This window comes from Crinia signifera, chromosome 4, assembly GCF_055691185.1.
Source record: "Crinia signifera chromosome 4, ASM5569118v1, whole genome shotgun sequence".
Classification (NCBI taxonomy): Eukaryota; Metazoa; Chordata; class Amphibia; order Anura; family Myobatrachidae; genus Crinia; species Crinia signifera.
In genome coordinates, this window is record NC_139220.1 from 281,024,619 (window position 1) to 281,043,060 (window position 18,442).

The 18,442-nt window shown below is 45.9% G+C and overlaps 1 protein-coding gene across 1 annotated transcript in view; it reads left to right on the forward strand.

The window, feature by feature from the left end:
* The first annotated feature begins 244 nt into the window (after nt 1-244).
* DOCK5 (dedicator of cytokinesis 5) overlaps nt 245-18,442 on the forward strand; it is an 88,326-nt gene continuing 70,128 nt past the window's right edge. Inside the window, exons 1-3 of the mRNA XM_083184773.1 lie at nt 245-800; nt 7,067-7,150; nt 16,654-16,694. Of these exons, the coding sequence (XP_083040899.1) occupies nt 758-800; nt 7,067-7,150; nt 16,654-16,694 (168 nt within the window). The 5' untranslated portion in view covers nt 245-757. The remainder of the gene's footprint in view (nt 801-7,066; nt 7,151-16,653; nt 16,695-18,442) is intronic.

Here is an 18,442-nt window from a genome sequence, read left to right on the forward strand (position 1 = left end):
GTATCAACCAACCAGCTCCTTAGTGTCATTTTTCAAACAGCCTGTAATATAGCAGTTAGAAGCTGATTGGTTGCTAGCCTGCTACTTTTGAAAGTTTAGTACATCTCTGCCTCATAGTTACAAGTATCATTGATTCAGCCCAATAACAGTAACGATCCTCATAGAGCTCGGCCCCCTCTAGTGGCCGCCAGCTGTATAGCCAACACTCTCAGCACTATTGTCTCCTCCCTGTTACATTCCAGGAGAAGATCCCAGGGTCAGAGGCAGCCTCCAGCAATGTGTCCGGGATCACATATTACACCGACCCTACCCACAGCATTGCTGCACTAGGAGCCTAGCCCCTAACCTGGGCTCCTGTGCCAACCTAGCACCCCTCTGCCAGGCGCCCTGTAGCAGTGCCCCCTAATTGCTGTCCTCATATATATAACCAGTCCAGCTCCTGACCCTGCTGTCCTCCCCAACTCCTTCCCATCCATGTCCTTACCAGTGGACTAGATTACCCCTGTTTTTACTCATGCTGCTGCTCCAGTGCCCACTCATGCCCCCTACTGCTGCAAGCACATCTACCCCATCCCTGCTGTGCCCCTGACCACTCCTACCCCCCTTCTGCTGCACCACTAACCACTCCTACCCCCCGGCACCCCTCCCTGTGACTCACGAAACATGGTGGAGTGCAGTGAGCGGCAGGGGGAGGGCTGCAGCCCTGCACGGTAACTCCGCTGGTGCCAACTTCTACCACTCAGGACCCCAATGTAATATGGCCCGTTGGATTCCCACCAAGAGAGAGAAGTTTGGAGTGGGTGAGTCTGTACTGATCCTATCTGCATCTCTGTACTGTGTCACTAATGCATCACTCTTTATATGAGCACTCCAATGCACTGATAGATTGCTAGCTCTTCAGACTACAGAAAGCTCTGCCACCTGCTGATATCTGAGTGTCCGACCACTGACCCGCCTGGAGGCTTTCACTTAACTCGTTCAGGACCTCACTGCACCCTGAGAAGCTCTTATTGCTGCTGCTGAGACCCTGCTGCTATGTTCCTTATGTCTGTAGCATTGTGCATTGCAGTGTAATATAAGGATCTGTGTATAAGGCATAGCCTGACTTGCGATCAGAAATAGGATTCTGTGTTTATTCCTTGTATCTGAGCAGTAAATGACTTGTGTACTCTATCAGTTACATTGTAACCTGGCTTCTTCTTGCCTGCCCCCACACTCTTTCTCCACCTGTCCTTGCTTTATCATTGCAGGTGGTATTATACCAGTAGGGTTACTGCACATATGGCATAAAATATGCAGGGGATGTTTGTGGCTAGAGGAAACTGCAATCATGAGGATAGAATTATCGAATAAAAACATTCATTACTTCTAGAATGCCAAACAATAATGTATGGTATATAAAGGGGTTAATATTCATTCAGCATAGACCCAGGGGGCCAGCATTATGGTACAGTACAAAAGGCTGCCGGTTACTTTACCTAATCCTGGAAGCACCTGAACCATCAGGCCACACCCACACCCCAGGTCCTAGCAGCAAGGGGTGTTCTGTGTGAGACTTGGACAGGCCTTCAGTCTCAGAGTGAATTTACAGTCACCCCGGGGCATAGTTTACCTTGACTGCCTGTGTCCGTCATGTTCTTATGATCATTTACAAACCGGTGTACGCTGCAGGGTGCAATATGAGTTAATAACCTGGTGATCCTCATGATGCAGCTTTTGCGTAGCTTGTGTCTTTTGCAGCTGTTTGATGTTTAGAGAGACTGAACATTTCTTCACGTCTCAGTGGCGAAATGTCATTTTGTGTTTTCATTACTACCACCAATCCACAGCAAGACGAATTAACGGTCGCTGTTCTTGCATTGTTCTAGGGATGGACTTCGGAAGCCCGCTGTCAAATGATGGCTGGGCATCCGCCATTAAATCTTTCAATGCGATGGTAACTGACTATCGAAAGAATTCAATAGAAAATAATTCATATGATAGCGTTCATTCTAGCACCCACCAGCTTTGAAAACCCATGCAGTTCCTGTTCCCTGCCTGGGGTGTCGCTGTCTGCTGTAGTGCTTTTAGCACAGTGTGGTCAGTATATCAGCACTGATATGCAAACCAGACCTGTGCTAGAAACACCACAGCAGACAGCGACACCCCAGGCAGGGAACAGGAAATGCATGGGTTTTCAAAGATGGCGGGTGCTAGAATGAACACTAATATGATGTGCGCATGTATTTTCAGCGTGACGCACATGCAGAAAATAACTTCAGTTGGATTGGCTGGGGATGGGACTGGTGGTGGGACTATTGCAACATCATCTAATGTTTACCATTCATTTACCTAACATCAGGATTAGTGTGGCCAATCCCGGGATCGGCGGGATCCCGGGATTTGGCCTAAAAAAGTCCTTGATTTCAATCCCAGGATTGGAGAATCCAATCCCGGGATTTCGGGATTAGACTGCCGGGCAGCGTCTGAGCACTCGCTCAGACGCTGCCCAGCTGTTCCCGTAAACTGACCCGGCGTGCGGCCTGCGTAGCGTGACAGTAGGGCACCGTGCACCTCCAAACCCACTCCCGGCCGCCCGCCCGCTCCCTTAAGTAAGTAGATGTGCGGGTCGGCCGGGGTGGGTCCAATGCTAATAATGGGCTTTTTGGTTTGGATGCCAATCCCGGGAATCCCGGGATTGAGCATTTTTCAATCCAGGATCCCGGGATTGAAAAAATGCCCCGGGATTGGCATCCCTAATCAGGATGCCACCGACGGTTGGTAAAAGCACTACCATCAGAAGAAAAACATTGACGGTTGACATCACTATATACGGAATACCCCTTTTAGACATATCACCCGGGATTTTAGACCCAGTTCAATACCGTGTTTTTAAAAAGCCCGTAAGCCCGTGGCAGTGGCACAAGATCCGGGAGTTTAGACGACTAAAATCCCGGGTGGAGCCATTCAGACATACGCTAGTCCCGGGATTGTGCGCGTAAGAGTGAAAAATCCTGTGATTTTGCCATATGTCTGAAAGGGGTATTAATGTTAATAAGAATAAATGGGCTTTCTGTGGAATGGGCGAGAAGGCTGTAATGCACACACTCGCACCCTTGACTTTGTTGTTGAAGCATACGACTCTCCGTGCCCATTTTGTCTTTTCAAACTGCTAGATTGACTTCTGAATCTTTTTTCCATTTGGGTGTAGTGCTGGTGGCATAAACATTCCTGCTGGGAGTGGTTTACATGGATGCAAATATAATGAATGGGAGAACTAACCATAAATTAGAGTGTACCTATTGGCTAGGGCAGGAGGCAGCTATTTTGTGGACAGAACAAATGCACCATGTCTATGTGCTAGGAACTAGTGACATCACTGAGACAGGAGTCAGTATATAGGAGCAGAGCTTTATAGAGTGGGGTTATATTGGTTTAGTGCAGGCACGTCCAAACTATGGCCCTCCACTACACTACAAGTCCCATCATGCCTTGCCACCGGTTTGCTATTAGGGAATGCTAAAACGATGGCAAGGCATGCTGGGATGTGTAGTTTCACAGCTGGAGGGCCACAGTTTGGACATGCCTGGTTTAGAGTATCTTACCAGGTATGGGTCACAAGCAGTAAGTCGACAATGGGAAGGTTGACAGTCAAAAGGTCGACATGAGTTTTTTTGGTGCCAAATGCCAATGTAAGGCCGGTTTCACACCCTCCGGCTCCTGCCGGACGGTGAAATCCCGCACGGCCAGGGAGCCGTGCCGCACACATTAGTTTATCATGGAGGGGATGGCCACAGCCCGGCAGCCGTCCCTTCCAGTGGCGGGATCAGGCTGCAGCCGTGCGGCCGGGCCGTGGCCGTCCCGTGTGAATGGACACAACGGGTCTTAGTAACACATTCCCTCTCATGGTTGCGAAGGGATACGGCGGCACGCAGTCGCAGGGACTATGGGGCAGATGTATCATTAAGCGTTTTACGTTTGTGAAATAACGAGTCCTGCTTCTCCTGCATAACGAGGAGAAGCGGGCACTTGTTATGGGGAGAGGTATTAACATCCCCCAAGCCGATAAGGAGAGCCGTTATGCCCAGCGTTAACGGCTCTCCTTATCGGCTCCCTCGCCGCCCCGCACATGCGCACGCCCCGTCGCCCCCCCTGCCCGGCTTACTGGGCATGCGCGAGATCTCGCAAAAACCGCAAGATCTCCAGCGCAGCCCAAGCCAGACGCAGGGCTAGCGTTGTCCCCATAGTGGGGGATAGGACAACGCTAGCCCTGAGCTGGCGAAGCGGCCGGGGCAAATTAACGCCTTGAAGGCTGTTAATACATCGCCCCGGCCGTTAATCCCTGGGGGAGATTGCAGGGACAGCCCCGCCGAGCGTAACTCGGCGGGCTGTCACTAGCGCACGTTAGGTGCGCTAGTAATACATTAGGGACAGACGTAATCCCCCCCCAGTTAACCAGCGTTAAGTGCATTTTTGCACTTAACGCCGGTTAATACATCTGCCCCTATGTAAGCTGCGAGCTTCGCAGCGTATGAGTCAATTAGAATGACCCCTAACTGTGATGAACTAGCACTGTGTATATGCGTAATAACAGCGGGTAGGGCTGTCAGTGGATCCCGCGTGCCTCTCTCTCGCTCACATGGAGAGTAAAGTTCAGAGGTGTTTCATTTGCACACAGAGATCCGGAAACCTGAGTCACGTCTATTCATTGCTGAGTTGTTGCAGTCTGCATCCATCGATTTGGGTAATAACAGCCGCATCGCAGCCTAATGACGGCCAACCCAGGAAGTTTTTGGAAAGTGAAATAACATTATAAAGATAGAGAAGTGGAAACAAGGAGGGTGCATGCTTAGAAGCGCTCGCTGGGTGGAGGCCCAATGTTATGACATTGTTATTCTGGTACAGATTGTATTCCATTCAGTTTCTCTCCATGACCTGCCAAAGCCGCCTCTCGCTGGTAGTTCTGGCCGTGGGATTTACAAGCAGAACAGTATTAAATGACATTGGCATTTTAAGTCCGGCAACCAGAACCGCCAATTAGTAAAAAAGAAAAGGCCCTACATGAATTAGCAGAAAAGGCTGTGTATTACTGAGCTGAATAATAATATATGTGGAATTATGTATACCCATCATGCTCTCTGTCACTTCCCTGCAGCAGTTTGCCATGTTTCGAGGGACAGGGGTTTATTTTACCTTGGCTCCACAGAGTGATTGGCAGCTTGCTATGCAGCCATGCTCTATGTTGATTCATTTACAGTGAAAGGAGCCAGCAGGGCTGCATCTAATGTTGGGGGTAATTCAGACCTAACGGACACAAATGTGCATCAGCAAGCAATCGGGAATGCAGCGCCAATAGAGTGAAATCCTGCCTTGCAAATTAATGTGCACACGGTGCAAATGAATGTGTACACTGTGCAAAGATGTCTCAGCCGAGCGAATATGTTTGTTACAGGCTCACCATCAAAAGCGATTATGCCCAGTGTGTATTTTGTACGATGATGGGGAAAATAGCTGGGCTGAAACACGCTCAGTGCATACACACTGAGTGTTTTCCCCTCGGCCCAGCCATTTTCCCCAAGGGTGGACAGCAGGATGCTATGGAAAGCCGCCCACTCTGTCGCTCATCTGCTGGTAATACCAGCAGATGAGCGGCGGGCTGCAGCAATGATGGGGGAGCGTGCAGCAGTGCTCACCGCTGCCCTGTACGCACTGAGCAGCTTTCATGCTAAAAGCCACGCAGATGAGAGAACTGAGCAGCATTCACATGAGTCGCCCAGGGTGTACGGGGCTTTCCTCGGCAGCTGTGATGAATACAGACCTATACGGCCTGTTGCTGACGTTCCCTATAATGCTCAGACAGCCTAGCGGTTTCCCTGACACTCCCAGCGGTTTTTCTGGCGCGACTAGCGTTTATCTTGGCACTCCCATGAAACTGACGGTTACCATCTCCAGACACCTACTTCCTGTCAATCACCTTGCAAACAGCTTGCGGATAGACAAAGTAGCAGTATTGCATCGCTGGACGGCGTTGCACACGTGCTTTGCAGTCCATATGCATATCCCACAGTAGTGTTCATTCTAGCAACCGCCATCTTTGAAAACCCATGCAGTTCCTCTTCCATGCCTGGGGTGTCGCTGTCTGCTGTAGTGCTTCCAGCACAGTGTGCAATCTCCCTCATTTCACCTAGCCCACATGACATTGTTAAATATTTCGGGGGGAAAAGGGAATAAAAAAGAATGAGAGAAAAATACATTTACATTGAATCATCAGTACCATTTCCCAGCACTTTAGCAAGTATAGTAGCTCTTACTGACTGCTTTGGGGCTCATCTACATTTGAATATAAGTCATTTTTAAAGATTCCTCTGGAGCATGACACACCCTTTCAATTGGGCCCTGTGCAAAATTCTGCTACCAACTATAATCTCCCTGAAACTTGCTTTCAAAAGTAGGCAAGTATGCACCAATGGTAGTTCCGCCTCTGAACATATAGATTCAATCTGCATGGCAATATAGGAAGTTGTACTATACAATTGTTTAAAATGATCAAACGGAGAATAGCTTTGTAGCAATTAACGAATAGGAACGGAGTCCAGCCCCGGTCTGTCAGTCAGGAGTCTGAGCTTTGCTAATATAACCTAGTGTTCGTTCTAGCACTCGCCATCTTTGGAAACCCATGCAGTTCCTCTTCCCTGCCTGGGTTGTCGCTATCTGCTGTAGTGCTTCTAGCACGGCGTGGTCTGTATATCAGCACCGATATGCAAACCAGACCTGTGCTAGAAACACCACAGCAGACAGCGACACCCCAGGCAGGGAAGAGGAACTGCATGGATTTTCAAAGTTGGCGGGTGCTAGAATGAACACTAGTAACACCTGAATAAAGCTGCTTGGATTGGCCTGAACATCTAGTTCTACTCAGGGCAGTTCAGTGAGATTATTTACAGTTTTGTATGGTGCAGGAAATTGGTATTTCTCCAATACTTGCTGGAGATACAAACCTCTATTTTTTCACAATTTATGTACTAATTTGTTACATCTTTTACACTTGCATCTTGTAAATTACATGCTGCATTTCCCTTCTTTTCAGCCATTTACAACTTCCAAGCTACACATGAAGAGGAGCTGAGCCTTCAGGTGGGAGACACAGTGCAGATATTCGAGGCCTATGAGGGTAAGTGCATTATGGTCAATACAGTCTTAATGTTTGCCTGTCTATAAAGCTGGCTGCAGATGAATCTGACTCGTGATTGCAATAAGCTTCTTTCACCGACCAGAAAATCGCATTCTGAACTAGGAAAAACAAATGTGATCAGAGTTCTATAACTTAGGCTGGAACATCCATTACCCCATAATTCCATAGACACGTGTCTACTCTACGTCCCTTATGCCGACAGTCATTTAACCCCTTCCCGCCGCAGCCTGTTTTTGCCTTCCTGACAGAGCCCTTTTTTTCAAATCTGACAGGTATCACTTAAGTGGGGATAACTTTTTTTTGCTTTTACTTATCCCAGTGATTTTGAGATTGTTTTCTCGTGACACATTGTACTTCAAGTTAGTGGTAAATTTGGGTCGATACAGTCTGTGTTTTTTTGTGAAAAATACCAAAATGTCGTAAAAAAATGGAAAATTTAGCAATTTTCAAAATGTTAAATTTTCTGCTTGTGAGACAAATAATCATACCACTCAAAATAGTTAATAACTAACATAGACCATATGTCTACTTTATGTTTCCATCATTATTTCAACATCCTTTTAATTTTTTTGGACACTAGGAGGCTTAAAATATGAATAGCAAATTCTCAAATTTTCAAGAAAATTTCAAACACTGATTTTTTTAGGGACCATTTCAGTTCTGATGTGACTTTGAGGGACTTGTATGTGAGACACCCCCATAAATGATGCCATTTCAAAAACTGCACCCCTCACAGTATTCAAAACAGCATTTTGGAAGTTTGTTAACCCTTTAGGTGTTTCACAGGAATTAAAACAAAGTGTAGGTGAAATTTCAAAATTTCATTTTTTTTGCAGATTTGCAATTTTAATACATTTTTCTAAGGAACACAGTAGATTTTACTAGAGAAATGTGACTAAAAATTGATTCCCCCAATTCTTTTGTTTTCATAAATATCCTATATGTGGCCCTAGTGTGCACGTTGACCAAACCACAGGCTTCATAATAGAAGGAGCACCTACTTGATTTTGGAGCCTCCTTTTTATGAGATTATTTTTTAGGCACCATGTAGGTTTCTAGGCACCATAAGATGCTAAAAGTTAGGAACCCCCCCACAAGTGACCCCATTTTGCAAACTACACCCCTCAGGGATTTCATCTAGGGGTATAGTGTACATTTCAAACCCCCAGGGGTTTCACCAATGGTGGTACAACTGGGCAGTGAAAATGAAAAATTAAATTTTTTACACAAAAATGCAGTTCTGGCTCAAAATTTTTCATTTTCACAAGGAATGAAGGAGACAAAGCACCCCAAAATCTGTGCCCCAATTTCTCCCGAGTACGGCAATGCCTCACATGTGACCAAAAAATACCATTTGGGTGCATGGCAGGACTCAGAAGGGAAGGAGTGATTTTTGGATTTTGCAGCTCAGATTCTGGTGGAATGTTGGTGGGTGCTATGTCGCATTAGCAAGACCCCCGAAGCACCAATACAGTGGAACCCCCCACAAGTGACCCCATTTTGCAAACTACACCCCTCATGGAATTCATCTAGGGGTATAGTGTACATTTCAAACCCCCAGGGGTTTCACCAATTTTGATACAACTGAGCAGTGAAAATGAAAAATTAAATTTTTTACACAAAAATGCAGTTCTGGCTCAAAATTTTTCATTTTCACAAGGAATGAAGGAGACAAAGCACCCCAAAATCTGTGCCCCAATTTCTCCCGAGTACGGCAATGCCTCATGTGTGACCAAAAAATGGCAGGACTCAGAAGGGAAGGAGTGATATTTGGATTTTGCAGCACAGATTCTGGTGGAATGTTGGTGGGTGCTATGTCGCATTAGCAAGACCCCCGAAGCACCAATACAGTGGAACCCCCCACAAGTGACCCCATTTTGCAAACTACACCCCTCAGGAAATTCATCTAGGGGTATAGTGTACATTTCAAACCCCCAGGGGTTTCACCAATTTTGATACAACTGGGCTGTGCAAATGAAAAATTACATTTTTTACACAAAAATGCAGTTCTGGCTCAATTTTTCATTTTCACAAGGAAAGAAGGAGACAAAGCACCCCAAAATCTGTGCCCCAATTTCTCCCGAGTATGGCAATGCCTCATATGTGACCAAAAAATACCATTTGGGTGCATGGCAGGACTCAGAAGGGAAGGAGTGATTTTTGGATTTTGCAGCTCAGATTCTGGTGGAATGAATGGTGGGTGCTATGTGGCATTAGCAAGACCCCTGAAGCACGGTGAAATGATGAACCTAATAATCCATAGATGTGTGGTATATTTTAAAACACTCCTTTATACATAGGCCGGGTTTGTCGGGGCAAGTTTCACAGTGGAAAATAGTATCCTTTCTTATTCCCTTTTTATAGCAAACTTTGCACCTTTTTTGTGTCCTGCCCTTTCTTGCAGTGGAGGGGATTTCGTTAGGAAAATGCTGCCCTGGTACAATACGGGGGCCAGTACTAGAAGTACTGGGGCCCTCTGCCTGCTGGTTCCCAAATATTAGGCCCTTTATGACTTCCTCTTGAAAGTGCATAAATGTCCCCCTCTGGCTGGTAGAATGGAATAGCACGTAAGCGTTATACAGTGCCATCTGGATGATATACACGGCCAGCTTCTTGTACCAGATTTTTGTTTTCTGCAGGGGACTGTACGGCTTCAGTACCTGATCTGAAAGATCCACTCCGCCCATATACTTATTGTAATCTAGGATACAATTAGGTTTTGAGGTGTGGGTACTGGTACCTCGTACAGGGATGGAGGTGGTACTGTCTCCATGAATTGTTGTCAGTATAAGGACATCCCTCTTGTCCTTATATTTGACCAACAACATATTTTCGGTGCATATTCCCCTGCTTTCACCCCTTCTCAGTAATTGGGCAACGTGCGTTTTTGGGAGGCCTCTTTGGTTCTTGCGCACAGTACCGCAAGCTGCTGTACCTCTTGAACCAAGGGCCTTAAACAGGGGGATGCTAGTGTAAAAGTTATCCACATAGAGGTGATAACCTTTATCCAGGAAGGGGTGCACTAAATCCCAGACAATTTTTCCACTAACACCTACGAGGGAGGGGGGGGCATTCTGGCGGTTCAATTCTGGAATCCTTCCCTTCATATACCCTAAACCTGTGGGTGTACCCTGAGGTGCTTTCACACAGTTTATACATTTTTATGCCATACCTTGCCCTCTTACTGGGAAGGTACTGGCGGAATTTAACCCTTCCTTTAAAATGTATAAGGGACTCGTCGATACAAATAAATTTTTCAGGGATGTACATCTCTGCAAATTTGGCACTGAAATGATCAATGACCGGCCTGACTTTGAATAGCCGGTCAAAGGTGGGATCATCTCTGGGTGGGCACTGTGCATTATCGGTGTAATGTAAAAATTTAAGGATTATCTCAAAACGAGTCCGAGTCATGGCCATACGGTAAAGTGGGGTGCTGTACAGAACATATGTACTCCAATATTGCCTAATTTCTGGCTTTTTTACTATGCCCATATGTAACACCAGACCCCAAAACGTCATCATCTCTACTGCATCTACAGGGGTCCACCTAGCAAATGATGACGTGGGGTTTTGAGCAATAAACTGCTGGGCATATAAATTACTTTGGTCCACCATTAAATTTATAAAATCATCAGAGAAAAATAATTTGAAAAAGTCAATCTCTCTGAGACCTGTTGAATCAAATTGGATTCCTGGGATGGCCAAAAACTCAGGAACCTGGGGCTCAAAATTGTCTGGTGGTGGGGTCCATACGGGATCAATCATTTGGGGGGGGGGGTCTCAGCTGCTCTACGGGGGCGTCTTTGAGGGGGTCCCTCATCACTAGAGGAGGAAAAGGAGCTTAAGACGAATCCTTCAAATTCCCCGCTTGCATCACTGGCTGTGTCAGAGTCAGAGGCAAGCATGGCATATGCCTCCTCCGCTGAATACATTCTTCTGGATGACTGGGATGACATTTGGGATGCCATTTTTATTTTTGTGTTTCTGTAAGTGTAATGTTTCAACACGTGTATAGTGTTGGAGGGGTACAAACTTTATTTCAACACGGGGGGTGTGTAGTGTGTATGTAGTGCAGAAAAAAAAATACTTTATACAGGAATTTGATCCCAATAAAAAAAAAAAAATTGAAGGGGTTAAAAAAAAAAAAAAAAAAGGTCCTGCGCCAAAAATTGAGCACAGATGTTGGTCAGTAACGTCCGTCACTGAACAGCGCTCAAAGGCAACAGGTGTAAAAACAATTTAAAAAAAAAAAATACCACAGCACTCTCCAAAAAAAAAACAATTTAAAAAAACTGCAGAAAAAAAATATCAACCCTGTGCCAAAAATGTTGTTCAGTTATGTATGTCACTGATCAGCGGCCACAGGACACCCACAAAAGCACCCACAAAAGCAACGTGGGTGTAAAAACAAAACCCCACTGCAATCCCCCCCCCCCCCCAAAAAAAACTGCAGATCAGTGATGCAGTGATGCGACACTGATTAGCAGTGAGGGGCAGCAGACAGACAACTGTGGGTGCAACCTACTAGGGTATATATAAAAAAAAAACCTGGACCCCCAAAAAGTTGCTGATCAGTTAATTAATTTAAACTGATCAGCAGAAAAGGGGGGGCAGCAGTCAGTTGCACAGGCAGCACAACCTTTGGTGCAACTGACAGGTATATATATAAAAAAAAAAAAACCAAAAAGTTGCTGATCAGCACAGATATACTGATCAGCACAAAAGGGGTGCAGCAGACACAAAATATAGCACTCTCTATCACTCTCTGTCACTATCTCTCACGATCTGTGACTCTGGGCCTTATTCTGATCGGTGCGGATATCCCCGAATTCTTTCGGTGCGGGCCGCACGCATCGCTGTGCGGCAGCGTGCGGCCATCGTCCGTAGAAACGCCCACGTGTCCTCCGCATTCGGACGGACTCACTCTTTAAGAACAGGGCGTGTGTACGGACGACATATAAACCATGCGTGTGCGGGGGAAACGTACAGATTCTTGCATGGTCTTCCCGCACAAGCACGGTCTTACCGCGTGAGAACCGCGTGAGAAAGTACGGAAAGCTGTAATAAATGTTATTTTGGCCCCACAAATGTCTGTATTAATTTAGACATGCAGAAGTGGCATGTGTATTAGTATTAATATTATTAAGTTGTGTGCATTATTTGCAGTGTTAAAGTGTGTGACAAGTGCAGCATGTAATGTTCCCTTTAAGCTGCAATGCTTCCAATTGTAGCAGTGAGAAGCGTGTAATTAACAAGTCATGGGTAAAGTATGTGATTGTATTGGGTTCAGGTGACATTGGTTGAGGTGCGTCCGTCCTGATTAGGCGTTCCGATTGCCTAGCGCATGACCGAGTGGTGTCCGCAAAGCAAAAGTAACCTTTTGGACACCGCACATTTCTTCCCTTTTTGTTCGCGTGCATTCGGCGTGCTGTCCGAATGCACGCCTACCAATATATGTGTACTCCCCCGTGTCCGCCCATGTTTCCGCCCAGTTTAGCCCACTTTGAAACTACGCCCCTGTGTCTTTCCGCATGACGCCCATAACACACCCCTATTACCCGAATGTATGCGGTGCACAGTTCTGTACGGGATTAGTGAGAACAAGTACGGAGCCCATGCGTGGCACATGCGCCTAGCGATCGCCACGCATGCGCAGACGGCTAAAAAACGCCATCCGAAAGAATTCGGGAATATCCGCACCGATCAGAATAAGGCCCTCTATGACACTGCAGCAGCAGGACACAGGAAGTCACAAGATCCAGGAAGCATCCAACTGCTGGCAGCACGCTACCAGCGGTGATCAGCGGTGATCAGGTAAGTATCAGGCAAGGTTCAGGTATGTATATCACGAGAGAGTGGCCGGTGACCGCTCTGCACGCAATTCCAGACCGGAATGGCGTCTGCAGCGCAGTCACCGTTAGTTAAAATGGCGCGCCTTGGCTGTGATTGGTCCGACGGACCAATCACAGCCTTGGGGGCAGGTGGGGTGAGGTGTCGTCGTCACCGATGACCCCCTCATGCCCCCTCACACCCGGCGGTGATTGACACCTGTGTTACCGAGCGTCTGATTCGCCGGTAACACAGGAAAACGCTGCGAATGGCTGTTCACATTGAACAGCCAATCACAGCGATCGCCGACGGGGGGGCGGCATCGCCGCCCCCCCTGGGCATGCAGGGACATGTCTGCTGTCAGGGACAGCAGACATCGTCCCTCTGTCACTGCGTCTCGAGACGCAGTGGCACTTTGAAGTCATGACGTATATATACGTCATGTGTCGGGAAGTACATCCCGGCCATGACGTATATATACGTCGTGTGTCGGGAAGTACATCCCGGCCATGACGTGTATATATACGTCAAATGTCGGGAAGGGGTTAAAGGTAGTTTAATTATCCACACCTGGTCATTAAGTGATCACATTTGTCACTGTGGGGCTGATTCTGCCAATTCCGGGTGTGTTTTGTTGGTGTAACGTGTGCTAATTCCACTACAAGCCTTTCATCCTGGAGCAATGATTAAGATGCCCACTGTGTGCCATTTAGAGGCAGAAATACCACTTAGTGCATCTTTAGATGCACTAGACCAGTGATTCCCAACGCTGGTCCTCAAGTACCCCCAACAGTGCACGTTTTCCAGGTCACCCGGCAGGTGCACTCATTAGTCAGACACATTTTAAAAGATTTACAGTTGGAGCTAATTATTTCACCTGTGATTTCTGTGTGGAGACCTGGAAAACGTGCACTGTTGGGGGTACTTGTGGACCAGGGTTGGGAACCACTGAACTAGACCCATGCAGGGTGCAGATCGCCAGTTTGAGTGTGACCTCCAGTGTGAGAGAATAAGCGCCTGAGCTTGCAACCAGTTCTGCTCCATAATCTGGACACGCCCATAAGATGGCGGTCTGAATAACCACCTCCCAGCTCCCACCCAAGTCCCAGCACATTTCTAAGAAACTTTAGATACCATGCATCGTGATCGCAACTGCACCTCTGTGTGTACCCTCTGGGGGGGGATGCATGCTCCCTGCTTCTTTTTACAGACTTCAATGCAGGTATAGTGGAAAAAGCATCAGCCAACACACATTGCATGCGACCCACAGTTAGGGCCCCTGTGACCACCATAATGACTGAATGTATAACTTGGCCAGAATTCAGATCTGGTCTGCAGTTTTACCTGCAAAGACTTCATGCAGTACCAGGGTGTTTTCCTGGTTTCATGCTCGTGAATGAATAGAGTCCTGTGCATGGGAAATTTTAATTGCATGGGTTACAGGAGCCCATTCCAGCTGCCGCTGTCAGCCTAGTGATCAGGCGTGTAACATGTAAACAGGACAGCACATGTTGAAGGCAGCCTACTTCTGTGAGTTGTTATGTAAGGCAAAAGCAAGAGTGTTCTGCAGTCTGACAGGGAAGTTATTTCACGTTACAATAAAGAGAATTCAGTAACAGGTGAAAAATGCAAAAAAGTATATTAAGAAAAAGGTGTATCCAATAAAAAGAATGGGGGTGCAGGGGCTTAACGATAACAATAACCGTGAAACAGTAATTACATAATGCTCTCCAAAGGTGCAGTATTGTCAAATTCTGCATCTCTATGCTCAAACTTCATGTGTTCTAAGATGTAGGACCAGAGATAAAAATAAACGGGCGTATTACACAATAGTTGGTGTCCTTACACAAAGTATGGACCTCATAACCTAATAATGTTTTAAAGCTTTGTACAGTATTAGAAGAAAGGAAAATACTGTTAAAGACAAAAGAAATACTGGGAGCCAGGTAAGAATAGTAAGTTGGTGTATCCACCTGTTCCACCTCTTGCCAGATCCACCGTAGATGCAGCTTTGCAACTCATCGTGGCAGATGAGGAACTCCTCTTACCTGGCTTTACAGTATATTTAGTGTGAGCTATGTCCATTTATTGTTTGTGGCACGTGGCCTTGCATTACATTCCTATGTCTGAGCACAAAGTCATGTAACGGTTGGGTGTATGTGTATAATATATATTAATTTACTGTCATCAGACAGCCCAAGCATGGCGGCGGCACAAAATGGGGTGAAGAGTCTGAAAAATCACCTGAATCATCTGTTACTTCAGACTCCTTGAATCAATGACTGAGATTAAAGGACTAGTCAGCCTGATGGTCAGCAATATGGAGTCTCGCCCACTTTGGGGTCAGGACCCATAGTTTGAGAACTTCTGAGTTTTAGAGTAAAGGCATAATTGGCAGTAATGAAACTTATGCCCCTTTCCCACTGCAGCTAAAAACCGGTAAATTGCCGATTTTCAGCGCAATTTACCGTTTTAAGGCTGCAGAGGGAAAGTGCCAGAGTTGAAATACCGTTTAAAGTTAAATGGTATTTCAACCCGTTTTTAAAGCAGAGTCCTACATGTTAAAATAACGTTTAATAGGCAGTGGGAATGCCTCTTAAACGTTACTTAGCCTCCAGGCAGTCCCAGTGCCTGATGAGACCTAGTAGTTCTCACTTTGTGCATGTGTAATGAGTGCACTTGCATAATAATGAGCCGCTCATTACATATGCACATATGTAATGAGTGGCTCATTATTATGCACGTGCACTCATTACATATGCGCAAAGTGAACTACTAGTTCTCATCAGGCACTGGGACTGCCTGTACCCTGCATGGGCCCTGCATGGACCCCCGCTGCCTCCCCACTGCCCTGCATCCCCGTGCAGGTAAGTACAAGGGGAGGGGAGATGGGGGCACAGGGCAGGTACGGGGGGGGGGGTTCGGCACTCTTTACACTTGGAGGGGGGGGGGGAGAGATTAGGCACTCTTTACACTGGGGTGGGGGGGTTAGGCACTCTACATTTTACACGGTTCACTGCAATGGGAATGGTACTTAAATGGTATTTAAAACGGTAATCTGCTGCAGTGGGAATGCTAATACCGTTTTAAATACTATTTAAGATTACCAGTACTTTAAACTGGTCTGCAGTGGGAAAGCAGCATTAGAAAAACGGTGCTGTTATTTTTATTTATAATAATAATAATCATCATTCTCCTTTTGTACAAGTATTAAAACATCCAGCATTTCTTATGTCTTTTTTTTTTATGATTTGTAATATCCATGTAATATGTTGCTGATGGGCACATTGCTACCATCTAATGCTAAGGTAGAGGGAGAACAACCCTGGCAGAAATGAGCCTGTGCAGATTGTTCTTTATCACTTGCTAACTCCATTGATTCTAGTGACCTTCAGCCTCAGTGCAGAAATCTCACATCTCCACCCACTCCCTTCACTGGACAGAATGTGGTCATTGTGTACAGTGGCTCTTGTCTTCCAAGGCGTAACCCCTTATGCGCCATGGAAGCCTGTAGTGTTTCTATGAAAACATCCTAGAAACCAAAGCACCATTTATAGGAAATGATCCCTGTTGTGCTACAAGATAGACATAGAGGTCCATCCAAGGCTCCATTTGTTATCATGTTCCAATGTATTTTATTTTATTTGCAGGTTGGTATAGAGGGGTCACGTGGAGGAACAAATCAAAGAAGGTGGGTGATCTGATTTTGTACTGAAAAGCACATGATAAAATAAAAGATAAGTTCCTGAAAGCTAGAGAATGTTTGTATTTAAATGTGCCTGTTCCTCAATGTGATGGCAGCCATATTGTCTGCTGGTGATAAAGTACCAAGCACTGGTGGTACATCCCGTCGCATATTGACTAGCATATACATTGAGTGGCAGAAAGGGTAGCTCTGCTGATGAGATCAAAGCCACTAGCTAGACTTCCAGGTCTCTGACCCAGGAGTCTTTCTGCTCATGCGCAGAAATGCCTGGGGTCAGGGGCAAGCTGAGAAGGGATCTGTGTTGAATACAGTAGGGCAGGGGTGGCCAAACCGGTCCTTGAGATCTACCAACGGTCCATGTTTTCCAAACTTCCAAGTTGGTGCACAGCTGTAGTCATCACTAACTGTCACATTTTCAAACCTGCTGCATTCATTCCTACTATAGATCCACAGATTACCTGACATACATGAACTGTTGGTAGATCTTGAGGACAGGTTTGGCCACTCCTGCAGTAGGGGCTTCAGAGGTGGAGCTGCAGCACAGTCTAAAATTCAAATACGGGAGTCACATCAACTATATAATATTAAAAAATAGTGAAAACTGAGCTACAGTAGGAATCTGTAGCTTCATGTATCAGAGTAGGGCCCTGATCACAGCGGTGTGATCATTAGTGTTCCTGCAAAGATGAGATTGTCTGGTTTTGTGAAATCCAGATCATTTGTTACACCGCATCCCCTAATGTCAGAACTCCTGCATCAGCCGTTGATATTGCATTTTAATACTTGCTTTACCGTATATCAACCCTTTGAGTGGCAAGTGAATTTGTCAAAATAGGTGCGAAAATTGCCAAGGAAACATTTTTATTCATCATGATGACGTGTAATGTTTACCTTTATATAGGAAATATCATCTTTTTTTTTTTTTTTTTTACACAACATTTTTTATTTGAATTTATATAACAACTGTGAGCGATGCTGGCATTTTTATCTGAACAGATGTTGGCAGGGTTAATCATTTTAATGGTTTAATCAAAATCATTTAAGCTTAAACAATCTATCCCTGTAATTGTCAGAACATATTATAGCTTTACAAAATCCGTAGACTGTATATGTGGACTGTATTTTTTTTTTTTTGTCATTTATTATATTTACAGTCCTTTAAAAAATATAATTGTAAATATAATTGTAGTGTCTCAGCGGGATGTACTAAAGGGAAAATGCGGTAAAACGTGGGTTTTACCGCATTTTCCTATGTACCATTACCTGTCCGCCCCGTCTCATTACCCGTCCGCACCTTTGGGTGGCGATACCCTATAGAAGCCTATAGCATCGCGGCGAGGGGCGGCGATGTATATTAATACATCCCGCCCTATGTGAGAAATATTCGTATGGAAACTTCCAAACAAGCAGATTCCTACCACCCTCATTCCTGTCACCGTGGGGGCGTGACCTGCTCTATTTGAGAGGCGGGGCTTTCCCCCAGGCTCTCCCGGCACTGTGAATAGAAGATGTGGTTAGCAGGATGCCGCCGTTCAATATACTGACACGGGCATCCCGACTGCTCTGAGAAGACTGGTGCAGGATTTTAGAAGGGTTTGGATCCCGACACCCAGCATCCCGATCGGTGAGTTTCTCAGGAATCGGGCAGCCCAGAGAATGGGGGGTTAGGTTTAGGTACTAGTGTGGGAAAGGTAAGTTTAGGGTTAGGCTGCGGGGAGGGGGGATTAGTTTTA